The sequence below is a fragment of the Oncorhynchus tshawytscha genome, linkage group LG24 (assembly GCF_018296145.1).
Source record: "Oncorhynchus tshawytscha isolate Ot180627B linkage group LG24, Otsh_v2.0, whole genome shotgun sequence".
Lineage (NCBI taxonomy): Eukaryota > Metazoa > Chordata > Actinopteri > Salmoniformes > Salmonidae > Oncorhynchus > Oncorhynchus tshawytscha.
In genome coordinates, this window is record NC_056452.1 from 3,579,028 (window position 1) to 3,596,438 (window position 17,411).

Consider the following 17,411-nt stretch of genomic DNA (forward strand, 5'->3'; position numbering starts at 1 on the left):
CCAAATTTTGGGGTGATTTTAGTTTTTGGCCAAAAAAGACAAAAATAACCAGGAATTCAGCAAAAAAAAAGATATCATTGAGGAAATCTGTTGCCAAGTTTTCACACAAATCAAAAAATGTACGAGATCGTGTCTCAATGCTATAAAGGTATTAAATTATTGTCATTTTCAAATACAATATCTTTTGGGCTTAGTTGTGGTCTATTTTTTTATTTATTTTTTCACCTTCATTTAACCAGGTAGGCCAGTTCAGAACAAGTTCTCATTTACAACTGTGACCTGGCCAAGATAAAGCAAAGCAGGGCGACACAAACAACAACACAGAGTTACACATGGAATAAACAAACGTACAGTCAATAACACAATAGAAAAAAGTCTATATACAATGTGTGCAAATGAGGTAAGATTAGGGAGGTAAGGCAATAAATAGGCCATAGTGGCAAAGTAATTAGAATTTAGCAATTAAACACTGGAGTGACAGATGTGCAGAAGATGAATGTCCAAGTAGAGATACTGGGGTGCAAAGGAGGAGAAAAAAAATAATAATAACAATATGGGTATGAGGTAGTTGGATGGGCTATGTACAGGTGCAATGATCTGTGAGCTGCTCTGACAGCTGATGCTTAAAGTTAGTGAGGGAGATATGAGTCTCCAGCCTCAGTGATTTTTGAATTCGTTCCAGTCATTGGCAGCTGAGAACTGGAAGGAAAGGCGGCCAAATGAGGAATAGGCTTTGGGGGTGACCAGTGAAATATACCTTCTGGAGCGCGTGCTACGGGTGGGTGCTGCTATGGTGACCAGTGAGCTGGGATAAGGCGGGGCTTTACCTAGCAAAGACTTATAGATGACCTGGAGCCAGTGGGTTTGGCGACGAATATGAAGCGGGGGCCAGCCAACGAGAGCATACAGGTCGCAGTGCTGGGTAGTATATGGGGCTTTGGTGACAGAACAGATGGCACTGTGATAGACTGCATTCAGTTTGCTGAGTAGAGTGTTGGAGGCTATTTTATAAATGACATCGCCAAAGTTGTAGGAGAGTTGTATGGCATTGAAGCTCGTCTGGAGGTTAGTTAACACAGTGTCAAAGAAGGGTCAGAAGTAATACAGAATGGTGTCATCTGCGTAGAGGTGGATCAGAGAATCACCAGCAGCAAGAGCGACATTATTGATGTATACAGAGAAAAGAGTCGGTCCGAGAATTGAACCCTGTGGCGAACCCCCATAGAGGTCCGGACAACAGGCCCTCCAATTTGACACACTCAACTCTGTCTGAGAAGTAGTTGGTGAACCAGGCGAGGCAGTCATTTGAGAAACCAAGGCTGTTGAGTCTGCCGATAAGAATGTGGTGATTGACAGAGTCGAAAGCCTTGGCCAGGTCGATGAATACGGCTAAACAGTAAAGGCTTTTATCGATGGCCTTTATGATATCGTTTAGGACCTTGAGCGTGGCTGAGGTGTACCCATGACCAGCTCAGGAACCAGATTGCATAGCGGAGAAGGTACAGTGGGATTTGAAATGGTTGCTGATCTGTTTGTTGGCTTAAGACCTTAGAAAGGCAGGGTAGGATTTTATTTTTTTATTTGTACTTTTATTTAACTAGGTAAATTCTTATTTTCAATGACTGCTCAAGGGCCTTGTTCAAGGGAAAGAACTAGAAAGGCCTGCTCGCTGAAGTGTTTTAAGGAGCAGTTTGCAGTGTACAAAGGGAGCAATTTGCAGTGTACAAATTACAATATTTATTTCCCGGTCCCCGGCAGAAATCGGCCTGTGGCTGTATCTAGCTGCCTATCCCTGCCCTAAACTAACATAGCTACAGCCAACCAGGGCAGATCTCAAGCAACTGCACACACAACCATGCTCTGTGCAGACTCATATGAACGAGTGTAAGGCCCTACAGAGAAGTGTGTTGCAGGCTGCCTGTCTCCAAGTGGCAACCAAGGACACTGGGAATGGAGCTTTTGCCACTTGTCTATAGAATATACACTGAGTATACAAAACATTAAGAACACCCGCTCTTTCCATGACATAGATTGACCAGGTGAATCCAGGTGAAAGCTATGATCCCTTACTGATGTCACCTGTTAAATCCACTTCAATCAGTGTATATAAAGGGGTGGAGACAGGTTAAAGAAGGATTTTTAAGCCTTGAGACATGGATTGTGTATGTGTGCCATTCAGAGGGTGAATTGGCAAGTCAAAAAATGTAAGTGACTTTGAACAGGGTACGGTAGTAGATGCAAGAACTGCAATCCTGCTGTGTTTTTCACACTCAACAGTTTCCCGTGTGTATCAAGAATGGTCCACCACCCAAAGGACATCAAGCCAACTTGACACAACTGTGGGAAGCTTTGGAGTTAACTTGGGCCAGCATCCCTGTGTAACGCTTTCGACACCTTGTGGAGTCCATGCCCCGACAAATTGAGGCTGTTCTGAGAGCAAAAGGGGGGGGGTGCAACTCAATATAAGGGAGGGGTTCTTAATGTTTGGTATTCTCAGTGTAAACTTGTTTGAATCATTTTGTAGTGCATATTTTACATTTTAGTCATTTAGCAGATGCTCTTATCCAGAGCGACACAGTAGAGAGTGCATACAGTGCGGCAGGTAGCCTAGTGGTTGGAGAGTTGGACTAGTAACCAAAAGGTTGCAAGTTTGAATCCTCGAGCTGACAAGGTAAAAATCTGTTCTTCTGCGCCTGAACAAGGCAGTTTACCCACTCTTCCTAGGCCGTCATTGAAAATAAGAATTTGTTCTTAACTGACTTGCCTAGTTAAATGAAGGTAAAACAATATATATATAATTTCATACTGGTCCCCCATGGAACCCACAACCCAAGCACCATGCTCTACCAACTGAGCCACACAATATCACTAAAAGCTCTTTAAGACGTTAAGGCCATTTTGTTTTTTGTGTGAAATTATTGTTTTCTTCTTCAAGATGTCAAGACCATTATGAGTCGGAATATCTAATATAAAAATTGACAGTCTTTTTGGGATCATGGATCTAGCCTATTACCTTTTCATTTTTCCATTCAATTATGTTATTTTAATATGATCTATACTAGTGTTTGGGGTTGTACTCTCCCAGTATCATACACCAATGTTGGTATTCGTCTAGCCTGAGTGCCAGTGTCTGTTTGTGATATCATGCTAACTTCTGGTCATGCACAACATGGCATGACAATGAGCAATGGATTTGGCAAGAGCACAAACAGATCTGGGACCAGGCTAGTATTTGTCCTCATATCATTAATAGACTATACTGTAAGTCACACAACAGCCTCTCCTTTATTTCAGGCAGGATCTAAGTTAATACATGTAATGATGCCAACGTTTCCGTCTGTCACTTCTGTCAGCTAGTGAATCACCCAATACTCCAGGGTGGATCTGGATCACAGAATATGTACTGGAGAGGATGTCTGCTTCCCCAATAGCACCCTATTCTTTATAAAGTGCCGCTCTTTTGACCAGTACTTTGGTCAAAAGTAGTCTACTATATAGGAAATAGGGTGCCATTTGGGATGCAATCGAAATACCAGAGTGCTTCTTTTACAAGAGCCTTCTTATATTTCACTTCTCCGTACATGATCTTACTCGAAAAATATCTTACTTTCAGGAGAATTTGCAACAGGAAAATGAAAGAAACAAACCTTCCCTTCCAAGTCCACAAGTCTCTGCGATCATCGTCTGTGATTTTATTAGGGTTTCACTGCGAAGCTGTGAAATCTATTGTTATTGTCTGAATTATTAATTTAAAAAATCATATTTACATGGTCAAATAACCTAATCATAGATTGGTAAAATGTTTTCTAATTTGGCACTCAGAAACTACAGGACATGAGTAACTCGGTCAAAAAGAATGTCACCGATTGGCTTATAGGGGGTGCTATTATAAGCAGTCTCACTTAAACCCTCATATCGTCACCCCATTTGGCCTACTTTGTATGTAGGTGTCTTTCCTCATGCTGAACAAATTTCCCTCAAGGACCCATAAGGTCCGTCAGCATAGATTTTCCTCAATCTTATTTTTTTATTTTTTTTATTTTTTTTTACAGTCTTTGAAAATCTTCTCATGAACCATACGTCCAAATAGCACCAACTAGGGGATTGGATAAGAGATGGTTGAGTTATTGATCAATCAGGAAATCAGAATTTATGTGTCCATTTAAATCCTTTGTAAATCCACTCCTCAATGGCCAGTTTCAACTTGAAACTTTTTAGGGTCATCAAAGACATTACCAGGATGAACCATGTTGCGTTTGGCATTGATATCTTAATAAATAGGGAAACTATTGACATGAACCTTTTTTACTATGCAACACTAATGCTTAAAATAACTAAAATCTTCTTCTCATGAACCAAATGACACCAAATGACATGTACATGTTTAACCTTAGTTTGAGAAAAGAGAAGGACTTTTACATGTCAATTTAAATCACTGTAAATCCACTCCATTGTGGCGTTTTAACTCAAAACCTATAATCACTATCATGGACGTCCCTACGATGAACCACACTGAATTCCTACGTGATAGAGTGGTTGCTTTGTTATCCAAATGATCTGATGTCCTTTCTGCCATACTGTGAAACCTGACCATTGCTGCCCACAGCTATATATATGTTTTTCCTTTTCAGCATCCATCATCAATCATCCCTCTATTCCAGAGAGTCTTGGGATCCTTTAATCGATATTGCTGTGTTTCTCATATATAGTCTTCTACTCACTTTGAGGTAAAAATATCTGTCAGATTGAAACACCTGGTTTGTTATTATGCCAGCCCAATCTTTTAAAAAAATATGGAACTAGGCATGTACAGGGTATAATCCATATAATCCACAGGCATATGCAATATAGGAGTCAATATTTTTTTTTATGGTCAATCGTTTGTAGACTTCGTAGACTTGGATGGAGGGTCATTTTCTTCTAATGTCAACACAGCCAAGCATGACATAATTGCTTTGGAGATACTGGGTAATTACTTTCACGCTGATAGTGGACCACATGCATTTTTATGCGGGGATTTTCACTGTTCATCAACACTAGTGGGATGTGAAGAGAAGAAAAGAGCAGCTTTGGGAAAGTGAGATATGGGTGAGGGAAAGAGTAGCGGAATAGAAAAGGTTAGAAAGATTGAACACCCTTTTTTTTGAGAGTTTACGGGTATGTGTGTGTGCGTGCGGTGTCTGTGTGTGTGCGTTCGTGTGAGCGTGTGTGTGCCTGAGAGAGAATGTGACCGTGAATTCATATGCATTTGAGTGGAAGGGGGAAAGAATAGAAAGACATGAACAGAAAGAGACTGACTCTGTGCCAGCTAGTCCTAAAAAATGGCCAGCTAGTCCTCATTGCTATACTACAATGCAATTTTGACATTATTTGTGCTGCTCTGTGATGGATGAATAGATTCAGAGAGTGAAGGCCAAGGATTGGGTTGTGAGAGCCACAGAGAGAAAGGGATAGGGAAGGACGGAAAGAGAGAGAGAGACAGAGAGAGAGGGAAAGACAAGGAGGGAGGGAGCGAGGGGTAACGACAGGAAGACCTGTAAGTAAGCAACACCAATTATGACCCTTTACCAAGAGGAGAGAAGGGGAAATAGCATGTCTCCCTGTGTCTATCACTGCCTGAAGTACAATTAGTTTAATTATATGGAGAGAAAGAGTGAGTGTGTGAGAGAGGGAGAGAGAAAGAGAGGCAGACAGAGAGAGACTGAGGGGTGGGGGGGGTTGACTGAGAGGGGGGAGTCGAGAGTGGAGAGTAGAGACAGAGAGAGACTGGGAGGGGGAGAGGGAGGGGAAGAAACAGACATACTGAGAGGAGAGAGAGACAGAAAGGGAGACTGGGAGACAGTCTGTACTGCATTGCATTGGGCACTGGCTTGGAAAGCAAAACAGAACAGAAAAGAGAGAAAAAGGAAGCGAGAGTTTTTCTGGTGATCCTGGAACAACTGCAACACTGCACTGAAGGAGGAGGGAGGGCAAGTGGGAGGAGAGAAAGAGAAGGAGGGAGAGAAAGGAAAGACAGAAATAGTCACACACAGAAGCGCAAAACAGACTGTCAAGGAATATCTGACAAGGAATCATTTTCCTTCCCGTTGAGTCACTCTATAATCTTCCTCCTCCAGCATGCCTTTGTTCTTCCTCCTCTCCTTCTCTCTTTTAAAAAAAATCTCAACTTGAACTATTCATGCATTAAATTTTGAATGCATCTTTCTCCTCTCCCTGACTCTCACTGTCTCTCTCTCTCCATCTCTCTCTCTCTGTCTTCCTCCCTCCCTTCTCCTCACCACCTGTTAGTCTTGACTCTCTCTTCACCGGTATTTCCAGTTTTACGGGGGAGTTTCACACTCACGCTATTACTAAGGTAAGTCCATACTTTTATCAGTGGATATTGCATTTTCATCTATTTCTAAGCTCTTTTTTTGTGTGATTGCAGATGTTTCTTTAAAAAAAATCTTGATCTTTCGTTTATTCTATCACACTGCTTATTTTACTGTCCGCATTCACTCTTTCCCCACGTTGTCTGTCACATCCCCTCTACTCCTCTTTTTTTTCACTATCAGTAGGTCTAATGTGCAGTTTGTCAGTATTAGCTGTTTGAGCTGTCAGTGTCTCCTCACTCAATGTAGTCGTCAGTGTGTCCGTTCACTTCACGTGACATTTACTCTCAACGATTGTCACCTGTGATTGTCACCTGTGCTACGCTGAAAACGAATACAGGAAAAACAATGCGTAGCCAAGTTGTAGGGTGTACCCACCCGCGCACACATGCACGTACGTACAGACACATATGCACATACACACACGTACACACTTTAAGTTAGATTTATTTAACTCTCTCTCTCACTCATACACAACTAGAGACTTGATGGTTTATCTCGCCCTCACACATATGCGCAATTTTTGGGTCTTTTTTGTTGTTGTATCTCCCTCTAACACACATGCCGCTCGCAACCCCTACCCCAGCTCCAATCCTGAAACAAACACACACCAAGGCACACACACACTGGAAATAATTTGACTCTAATTGACAAGCGCTCACCGTAGTACTAGGAGGCTGAGTGAAACACAGACTATTAGGTTCTAATGAGTAGAGTGCACTGCACAATAATGTCTGTCTCCACAGTATTATTTAAAGGTGAAAAGAGACTGCCGAGGGCCTATTTGTGTTCTATGAAAGACTGGAAAGAAAGTAACACAACACAGGTTGGGGGAAAGAAACGCCAAAAAGACTGACAGAGAGATCATTTGAAAGATAAAGACAGGAGGATGCAAGAAGAAGGGTTGACGAATAGAGAGCAGAAAAGGGGGTGAGAGGATGAAAAGAGGAAAGTCGTGGAAGCGACCATGCATATGATATGATATGATATGAGTCTAATTCAAGGTGAAAGAGCTAACTGAAGAAGGGAGAGGCAGGGTTGAGTTGGAAGGGGGACTCTTGTTGCTAAGAAGTTTTACTGAGATGTTCTTGTCTGTCAGGGTGGATAAAGCCCTTTTTATTCAAGTTTGGACCTGAGAACTGGCTGTCCCCATAGGAGAACCCTTTGAAGAACCCTTTTTGCGCTTGACCTGAAAGCTAGCTACAGTTTGTTTTCCTCCTGTCTTCAATTTGATTGATTATTTACATAAAAAAAAATACCTAAAGTTGTATTACAAAAGTAGTTTGAAATGTTTTGGCAAAGTTTACAGGTAACTTTTAAGATATTTTGTAGTTACGTTGCGCAAGTTGGAACCAGTGTTTTTCTGGATCAAACGAGCCAAATAAATTGACATTTTGGATATATATCGACAGAATTAATCGAACAAAGGGACCATTTGTGATGTTTATGGGACATATTGGAGTGCCAACAAAAGAAGCTCAACAAAGATAAGGCATTAATTATATCTTTATTTCTGCGTTTTGTGTCACGTCTGGAGGGTTGAAATATGCTTGTCAGTGTTTGTTTACTATGGTGCTATCCTCAGATAATAGCATAGTTTGCTTTCGCTGAAAAGCCTTTTTGAAATCTGACATGTTGGCTGGATTCACAACAAGTGTAGCTTTAATTTAATATCTTGCATGTGTGATTTCATGAAAGTTTGATTTTTATAGTAATTTAGTTGAATTTGGCGCTCTGCATTTTCACTGGCTTTTGGCCACAATATCCCAGAGAGGTTTTTTAACAAGTACAAAAAATGTATTAAGCTTGCGTTCAAATGCACCTACCTCCCTGTTGCACACAACAAGCTCCAATCCCCCTGTCATAAGGGGAGTTCTGGCTCATTTAATCCTTAAATCCCGCATGAGGGAGCGTAATCACGCAACGGACATAAATATTCCTAGAAAATATTCCTATTCATGAAAATCACAAATTAAATATATTGAGACACAGCTTAGCTTTTTGTTAATCACCCTGTCATCTCAGATTTTCAAAATATGCTTTACAGCCAAAGCTAGACAAGCATTTGTGTAAGTTTATCGATAGCCTAGCATAGCATTTTGTCCAGCTAGCAGCAGGTAACTTGGTCACAGAAATCAGAAAAGCAATCAAATTAAATCGTTTACCTTTGATGAGTTTCGGATGTTTTCACTCACGAGACTCCTCCCAGTTAGATAGCAAATGTTCCTTTTTTCCAAAAATATCATTTTTGTAGGCGAAATAGCTCCGTTTGTTCTTCACGTTTGGCTGAGAAATCGCCCGGAAATTGCAGTTAAGAAAAATATTCCAAATTAGCTCCATAATATCGACAGAAACATGGCAAACGTTGTTTATAATCAATCCTCAAGGTGTTTTTCAAATATCTATTCGATAATATATCCATCGGGACAATTCGTTTTTCAGTGGCTACCTCTGTATTTTACTCGAGAATCTCTCTGGGAGCATCAGGTGACCACTGCGCAATGTAGCCGCTTACGGGTATTCTTCAACATAAATGTGTAAAACTACGTCACAATGCTGTAGACACCTTCGGGAATACGGAGAAAGAGTAATCTGGTTGATAGCCCATTCACTGCTCAATAGGGACTCATTGGAACGCAGCGCTTTCAAAACAGGAGGCACTTCCGGATTGGATTTTTCTCAGGCTTTCGCCTGCAACATCAGTTCTGTTATACTCACAGACAATATTTTTACAGTTTTGGAAACTTTAGAGTGTTTTCTATCCTAAGCTGTCAATTATATGCATATTCTAGCATCTTGTCCTGACAAAATATCCTGTTTACTACGGGAATGTTTTTTTTTCCAAAATGAAAATACTGCCCTCTAGTCACAACAGGTTTTAAGAGTCTACTGATGTACCCGTGGGTCAATCTAAGTAAAACATTTTTTTTTGCATGGGCAACAATCCACCACATTCGTCTGACGGCCTTCCGTAGCATCAGAACCGTTTGGGCTAAAAACTCATGTGACCCCACCTTGGTAAGGGGACACTCTCATGAACAGAACGTGTTCTCCGTTTTGCTCTACGACCTCACTAGTGTCATGGGATGTGTCAGAGGGTAGCCGATACAAATAAATGGAAGTATGGAGGTAGTTATATGCCAACAAAAATAAGGGGTTAAATGTGTGTAATATATACAGTGTATTCAGACCCCTTCCCTGTTCCCACATGTTGTTATGTTACAGCCTTATTCTAAAATAGATTAAACATTTGTTTTTCTCATCAATCTACACACAATACCCCAAAAGGACAAAGTGAAAACAGGTTTTTAGATGGTATTGAGTATGCCACCTCAGTCACTGGCCTCATCAATAAATGCATCGACGACGTCGTCCCCACAGTGCATATCCAAACCAGAAGCCATGGATAACAGGCAACATCCGCACCGAGCTAAAGGCTAGAGCTGCCTCTTTCAAGGAGTGGGACACTAATCTGGACGCCTATAATAAATCCCGCTATGCCCTCAGACGTTCCATCAAACAAAGTGTCAATACAGGACTAAGATTGAATCCTACTAAGCCTATTCCCCCTCAGGAGACTGAAAAGATTTGGAATGGGTCGTCAGATCCTCAAAAAGTTCTACAGCTGCACCATCGAGAGCATCCTGACCAGTTGCATCACTGCCTGGTATGGCAACTGTTTCCAACCACAAGGCACTGCAGAGGGTAGTGCGTACGGCCCAGTACATCACTGGGGCCAAGCTCCCTGCCATCCAGGACCTCTAAACCAGGCGGTGTCAGAAGAAAGCCCTAAAAATAGTCAGACTCCAGCCACCCTAGTCATACACTGTTCTCTCTGCTACCGCACGCCAAGCAGTGCCGGTGCGCCAAGTCTAGGTCCCAAAGGCTTCTTAACAGATTATACGCTCAAGCCATAAGACTCCTGAACAGCTAATCAAATGGCTAACCAGACTATTTGCATTGCCACCCCCCCCCCTCGACTAACCTGTGCCCCTGCACATTGGCTCTGTACTAGTACCCCTGTATATAACCAATCTATTGTTATTTTACTGCTGCTCTTTAATGATTTGTTACTTTTATTTAAACATTTTTACCTATCTATTTTTTACTTAACAATTATTTTTCTTACAACTGCATTGTTGGTTAAGGATTTGTAAGTAAGCATTTCACTGTAAGGTCTGCACCTGTTGTATTCAGCGCATGTGACAAATACATTTTTTTTCTTGTGTTTCTTGGCCCAAGCAAGTCTCTTCTTCTTCTTGGTGTCCTTAAGTAGTGGTGTCTTTGCAGCAATTCGACCATGAAGGCCTGATTCACATAGTCTCCTCTGAACAGTAGATGTTGAGATGTGTCTGTTACTTGAACTCTGTGAAGCATTAATTTGGGCTGCAATTTATTTGGCTGGCAACTCTAATAAACGTATCTTCTGCAGCAGAGGTAACTCTGGGTCTTCCTTTCCTGTGGCGGTCCTCATGAGAGACAGTTTCATCATACCGCTTGATGGTTTTTGCGACTGCACTTGAAGAAACTTTCAACGTTCTTGAAATGTTCTTCATTGACTGACCTTCATGTCTTAAAGTAATGATGGACTGTCGTTTTCTCTTTGCTTATTTGAACTGTTCTTGCCATAATATAGACTTGGTATTTTACCAAATAGAACTATTTTCTGTATACCACCCCTACCTTGTCACAACACAACTGACTGTCTCAAACACATTAAGACGGAGAGAAATTCAACTAATTATCTTTTAACAGGGCACACCTGTTAATTGAAATACATTCCAGGTGACTACCTCAGGAAACTGGTTGAGAGAATGCCAAGAATGTGCAAGAGCTGTCATCAAGTCAAAGGGTGGCTACTTTGAAGAATTTCAAATATATAATATATTTTTGATTTGTTTAACACTTTTTGGCATTTCTTCATGATTCCACATGTTATTTCATAGTTTTGATGTCTTCACTATTATTCTACAATGTAGAAAATAGTAAAAATAAAGAAAAACCTTAGAATGAGTAGGTGTGTCCTAACTTTTGACTGGTACTGTATATTTCTTGAGCTTTCTTATATCTCCTAGATATAGGTCAGACACTTCAAAACCTTATGACTTATGATACATTCTATGACTGTATTTTTTGTCATTTATGAAAGTGTTAGTCAATGCGTTTCTATGGGCTATAGTAGTAAAGGCCAAATTCAATATTTTATTAAATCATTTTTTTATATATACATTTTTGATAGTAAGGATCCGCCCTTTTTTTTCAATTTTTTCCTAAAATGACATACCCAAATCTAACTGCTTGTAACTCAGGCCCTGGAGCAAGGCTATGCATATTCTTGGTATCATTTGAAAGGAAACACTTTTAAGTTTGTGGAAATGTGAAAGGAATGTAAGAGAATATAACACAATAGATCTGGTAAAAGATAATAAAAAGACAAAACCTACCGTTCTTTTGTATTTTTTTGTAACATCATCTTTGAAGTGCAAGAGAAAGGCCATAATGTATTTTCCAGCCCAGGTGCAATTTATGTTTTGGCCATAAGATGGCAGCAGTGTATGTGCAAAGTGTTAGACTAATCCAATGAAGCATTGCATTTCTGTTCAAAATGTTGTATCAAGACTGCCCAAATGTGCCTAATTTGTTTATTAATAACGTTTCAAAATTGTTCAAAATTGTGCACTCTCCTCAAACAATAGCATGGTATTATTTCACTGTTATAGTTACTGTAAATTGGACAGTACAGTTAGATTAACAAGAATTTAAGCTTTCTGCCAATATCAGATAGGTCAATGTCCTGGGAAATGTTCTTGTTTACTTACAACCTCATGCTAGTCGCATTAGCCTACGTTAGCTCAACCGTCCCTTGGAAGGGACACTGATCCCGAAGAAGTTGAAGTGGGCCTAAAATTATAAATCAGATAGTTAAATAATCCATCCATCTTTAAACAATTCCATATATTAGCTTAGACCACCCCCCCACCCCAAAGGTCAACACTGTTATGGTCAAACTTTTATAGTAATTTTTCTTAATTGAATCTTTTAAAATGGGAAAACATGCTTCTTAAGAAGTTGAGCGTGCTCTTTATGGCAGAATGTAAAAATGTTCTGAAATAAATTATCTTTGTCAAAATTACACTATCCAAATGCCACTCTATTTGTGGAAGGACACAGCTGTTGCAACTGCGACAGCTAATGGGGATCCAAATCAACAAATAAATGCATACTTTGTTAAAGGTGTGGTAGGAGGCTATACTTGGGGTTTGAGCAATGGCAGGACATATATAATAATACATATATAATACATTTGAGGTATTAGGCTATGCATCTTCTAGCAGAATGCAAGTACGAGGTGACACTTCCATATGAGTTATGCCTGAGGCAACTAATCTCCAACAGAAGCCATAAGAAAGCCATGATAAGCTTAATTGGTGAGGATATTATGAAGAGGCATAATAAGATTAGTAGCCTCAAAGTCATCATTTTATATACCAGCTTATTATAAACTAGTCTGGTCCCAGATCGGTTTGTGCTCTTGCCAACTCCATTGCTCTTATTGTCAAGCCAAACATGTTTGGCATGACAAGTCCATAAAGAGGTGGTAAGAGAGCAGAATCAGTCTGGCACCCAGGCTACATATTTTTAGGAACTATGAATGAATCATTTATTTGTATAAGCTGTAAGTTATGAGGCTCGGCGACTGGTATATATAAATGATGACTTTGAGGCTACTAATCTTGTACAGCAGCTATAAAAGATCCATGATAAAACCTGACAGGTTAGGATATATGACAATGAATTTGTACTTTGTATGAGCTTTGAGAATGGGAGACACATCTGTATAATGTTCTGGAGCTGGTCATGATGTGTAGATGGTGCTGGTTTACGGGTGATTCTTCGGGCTTGTAGCTGACTGACTGATCAACACCCACCAGCTGCCATGGCGCGTGTGCGAGGGTGTGAGTGTGTGTTTTTGCGAATGTGTGTACCAATTTCCATCTGATCTTGATGTTGTCTGAGAGAGTGTGTGTGTGTGTGTGCTTGTGTGAATTTTGCTATCTGTGTTTTGCCCGTTTACATCTGATCCTAAGGATGCTTGTGTGATTGCTTGTGTGCGTACGTGTGTGTACGTGCGTGCCAGTGTCCATCTGATCCTGATATTGTTTGAGAGAATGTGTGTGTGTTGTCATCATGTATTGGCATTGCTTTCAAAGGATTGCTTGCAATACATTTTGAAATGGAACCGAAAATCCTTCATACTCTGATATTTCTGATATCATTGCTTTGTACTGTAGGCTGGGCCCAATAGCGGTGTGGTGGTCGAGTTGTTGGCTCTCCTGTCACCACATCAAACCCCCCTACACTATCATGGATGGCGTGTCACAGAAACACAATGTGGATTTAGAGAAGCTCCGTTTAGAATAATGGCCCCTTTTCTTCAGGTGCTGCAATCCAAGATTTGTCTCTCACTATGCCACGCTATTTAATTGAGTGCTGATGAACTCTGACCTCGGGCTTCCAGCTTCAACACAGTCATTCATTCTGCCTTTGTGCTCTGATTTTGTCGGCTACGTCCCAAATGGCACCCTATTCTCTATGTAGTGCACTGCTTTTGACCAGGGCCCGTGGAACCTAGCTTCCCATGCTTTGAGTCAATATGGTCGCAGTCTGCCCCAGCCAGCCAACAGAGTCATGTTCAGTAGATGATTCTTATTAAGTCCACATAGTTACTCTTTATTTCGTTTGGGGCCTGATTCAGATGCCTTTCCTACGCACATCTTTCCTACCCACTTCTCAGTAGTTGGTATTCAGACTTATCTTATGCAGGTCCGTAATGGGCTTTGCAGACGTGTTTCCCTTACACACGCTGAATACATATAATTACAACGCTGAAAACCATCCCACTTGCTGGCCAACAGATTTTCTCGTGGAGTTTGCATTCAATAGGGGTTTCAATACATTTACTGTGTCTTAAGCCATCCCTTTAAATACAGTGTTCTTTTCATTTGAATTTTGACAAAATCACAAGAAAACATTGAGAGAATGGGTTCAGAAAATGGGGATCAAGGAAAGCCATCTAAATACAGCTGTAGTCGGAAGTTTACATACACCTTAGCCAAATACATTTAAACTCAGTTTCACAATTCCTGACATTTAATCCTCGTATAAATGCCCAGACGTAGGTCAGTAAGGATCACCACTTTATTTTAAGAATGTGAAATGTCAGAAAAATAGTAGAGAGAATGATTTATTTCAGCTTTTATTTCTTTCATCACATTTCCAATGGGTCAGAAGTTAACATACACTCAATTAGTATTTGGTAGCATTGCCTTTAAATTCATGAACTTGATTCAAATGTTTCGGGTAGCCTTTTGGCCCATTCCCCCTGACAGAACTGGTGTAACTGAGTCAGGTTTGTAGGCCTCCTTACTCGCACATGCTTTTTCAGTTATGGCCCACAAATGTTCTATAGGACTGGACTGAGGTCAGGGCTTTGTGATGGCCACTCCAATACCTTGATTTTGTTGTCTTTAAGCCATTTTGACACAACTTTGGAAATATGCTTGGAGTCATTGTCCATTTGGAAGACCCATTTGCGACCAAGCTTTAACTTCCTGACTGATGTCTTGAGAAGTTGCTTCAATATGTCCACATCATTTTCCTCCCTCATGATGCCATCTATTTTGTGAAGTGCACCAGTCTCTCTTGCAGCAAAGCACCCACACAACATGATGCTGCCACCCCCGTGCTTCACGGTTGGGATGGTTTTCTTCGGCTTGCAAGCCTCCCCCTTTTTCTTCCAAACATAACGATGGTCATTATGGCCAAATAGTTATATTTTTGTGTCAGACCAGAGGACATTTCTCCAAAAAGTATGATCTTTGTCCCCATGTGCAGTTACAAACCGTAGTCTGGCTTTTTATGGTGGTTTTGGAGCAGTGGCTTCTTCATTGCTGAGCGGCCTTTCATGTTATGTCGATATAGGACTCGTTTTACTGTGGATATAGATACTTACGTACCTATTTCCTCCAGCATCTTCACAAGGTCCTTTTGCTGTTGTTCTGGGATTGATTTGCACTTTTCGCACAAAAGTACGTTCATCTCTAGGAGATGAGCAGTATGGCGACTGCGTGGTCCCATGGTGTTTATACTTGTGTACTATTGTTTATGCAGATGAACGTGGTACCTTCAGGTGTTTGGAAATTGCTCACAAGGATGAACCAGACTTGTGGAGGTCTACAATTGTTTTTCTGAGTTCTTGGCTGATTTCTTTTGATTTTCCCATGATGTCAAGCAAGGAGGCACTGAGTTTGAAGGTAGGCCTTGAGGTACATCCACAGATACACATCAAATTGACTCAAATTATGTCAATTAGCCTATCAGAAGCTTCTAAAGCCATGACATCCTTTTCTGGAATCTTCCAAGATTTATAAAGGCACAGTCAACTTAGTGTGTGTAAACTTCTGACCCACTGGAATTGTGATACAGTGAATTATAAGTGAAATAATCTGTCTGTAAACAATTGTTGGAAAAATTACTTGTGTCATGCACAAAGTAGATGTCCTAACCGACTTGCCAAAACTATAGTTTGTTGACAAGAAATTTGTAGAGTGGTTGAAAAACTAGTTTTAATGACTCCGACCTCAGTGTATGTACTTCCGACTTCAACTGTTTATGCATATTCGTCTCTGTTTCAGCACCAACTGGTAGACAAAAAATACTCTGATCTTGTAGATTATTTAGGCAAATTGTAGGGTTAGGTAAGTATGTATGAATCATAAGAACAGTGTTTGAGTCATCCGGAGATTTACCGTATTCAAATTCGATGCATAAAATATTGGAAGGTGGAGAAAAGTGTACAATAGGGTTGAACAACAGTCCTATAAATCTCCCCTAATCCTCACTAATCATGGAACTGTATGGCAACGGTCCAGTCGTTGTGAACTGTGCACTAAGCTCCATAATGATTCAAATAAGCTACATGTCTCAAGTTATTGCACAACTTTAGCCTAATATGAAACACTATTGCTAGCGACCATTGGGAACATTTACACAGACGAGGAAAGACAGGTGAATGGAATGGAATGGAATAACGCTAAATTTAGGCTACAAATTGAAGGAAAAAAACACTTAAATGACAGTTATAAATTTATGTGGGTATTACTGACAGTGGTTCTCGATAGTGGCTAATATTTAACATTATAAAAATTGTAGAATAAAATTGAGAAAATTCATCCCTGCAAATGACGAGGGCATCCAATTCAAATTCGGAATAACGGCACAGCTATTTATAGCCTACTTCACTGTTTAAAAGGGGCCGCAATACATGTCATGTTGATATGATTTTCAATTTGCTTCAATTTGACTGATATCACATTCGTCTCCAGGGATCATGAGGAAAATGTATCTAAAACAATTGCTATGTGTTGTTAGGTTCTTCTTTTTCAGAGTAAATAACTCACGGACACTAGAGAAGCTTTAACCAAGTTGAATTCTTCCCAAAGGTTCTGTAGAGCTGTATTCAGACAACTTAACATTTCTCCCATCCAGATATATATCCCACTTAAGACACTTCTCCTTCTCTCCAGTCCTTACATTTTATGGTTCTACAGGGAGAGAGTAAAGAGGGTAACAGGATACCAAACATGAATTACTCCCTTAAGAGAATCTGTCCTCACCTCCTGACCTCAACCCCTCCTTCATCTAATCCACAGATTATCAGTCCATCTAGTCCATCAGTCCATCAGTATCATCTAGTCCATCAGTCTCCCCTGTATCAATACATTGCTCTCCTCTTGTCACCCAACACAGTCCACAGCTATCTGTCTTGCTACAGAGACCCAGTCTCTTTCCCTCCTTGATATACTATGCGTCGGATCAATCATGTCTTTAATATCTCAATATTCAAAATGTCAAATCCAATAGTGTATTTACAATCCAGTTCTCCAAACGGATTGCTAATTTACCTAGCTCTCATCAATCGCTCCTATGAATTTATAAATTACAGTGCCTGGAGATTCTATCTGAAAAAAAGAAAGTAGA

General features: G+C 40.4%; 1 protein-coding gene across 5 annotated transcripts in view; it reads left to right on the plus strand.

Moving 5' to 3' along the window:
• The first annotated feature begins 5,818 nt into the window (after positions 1-5,818).
• The window catches only part of LOC112223850 (double C2-like domain-containing protein alpha), a 71,249-nt gene continuing 59,656 nt past the window's right edge, over positions 5,819-17,411 (plus strand). For 4 of the 5 annotated variants that reach the window (XM_024387126.2, XM_024387129.2, XM_024387127.2 and 1 more), the window contains exon 1: positions 5,819-6,355. In XM_024387126.2, the coding sequence (XP_024242894.1) occupies positions 6,195-6,355 (161 nt within the window). In that variant the 5' untranslated portion in view covers positions 5,819-6,194. The remainder of the gene's footprint in view (positions 6,356-17,411) is intronic. The other variant, XM_024387128.2, reaches the window with a different exon arrangement.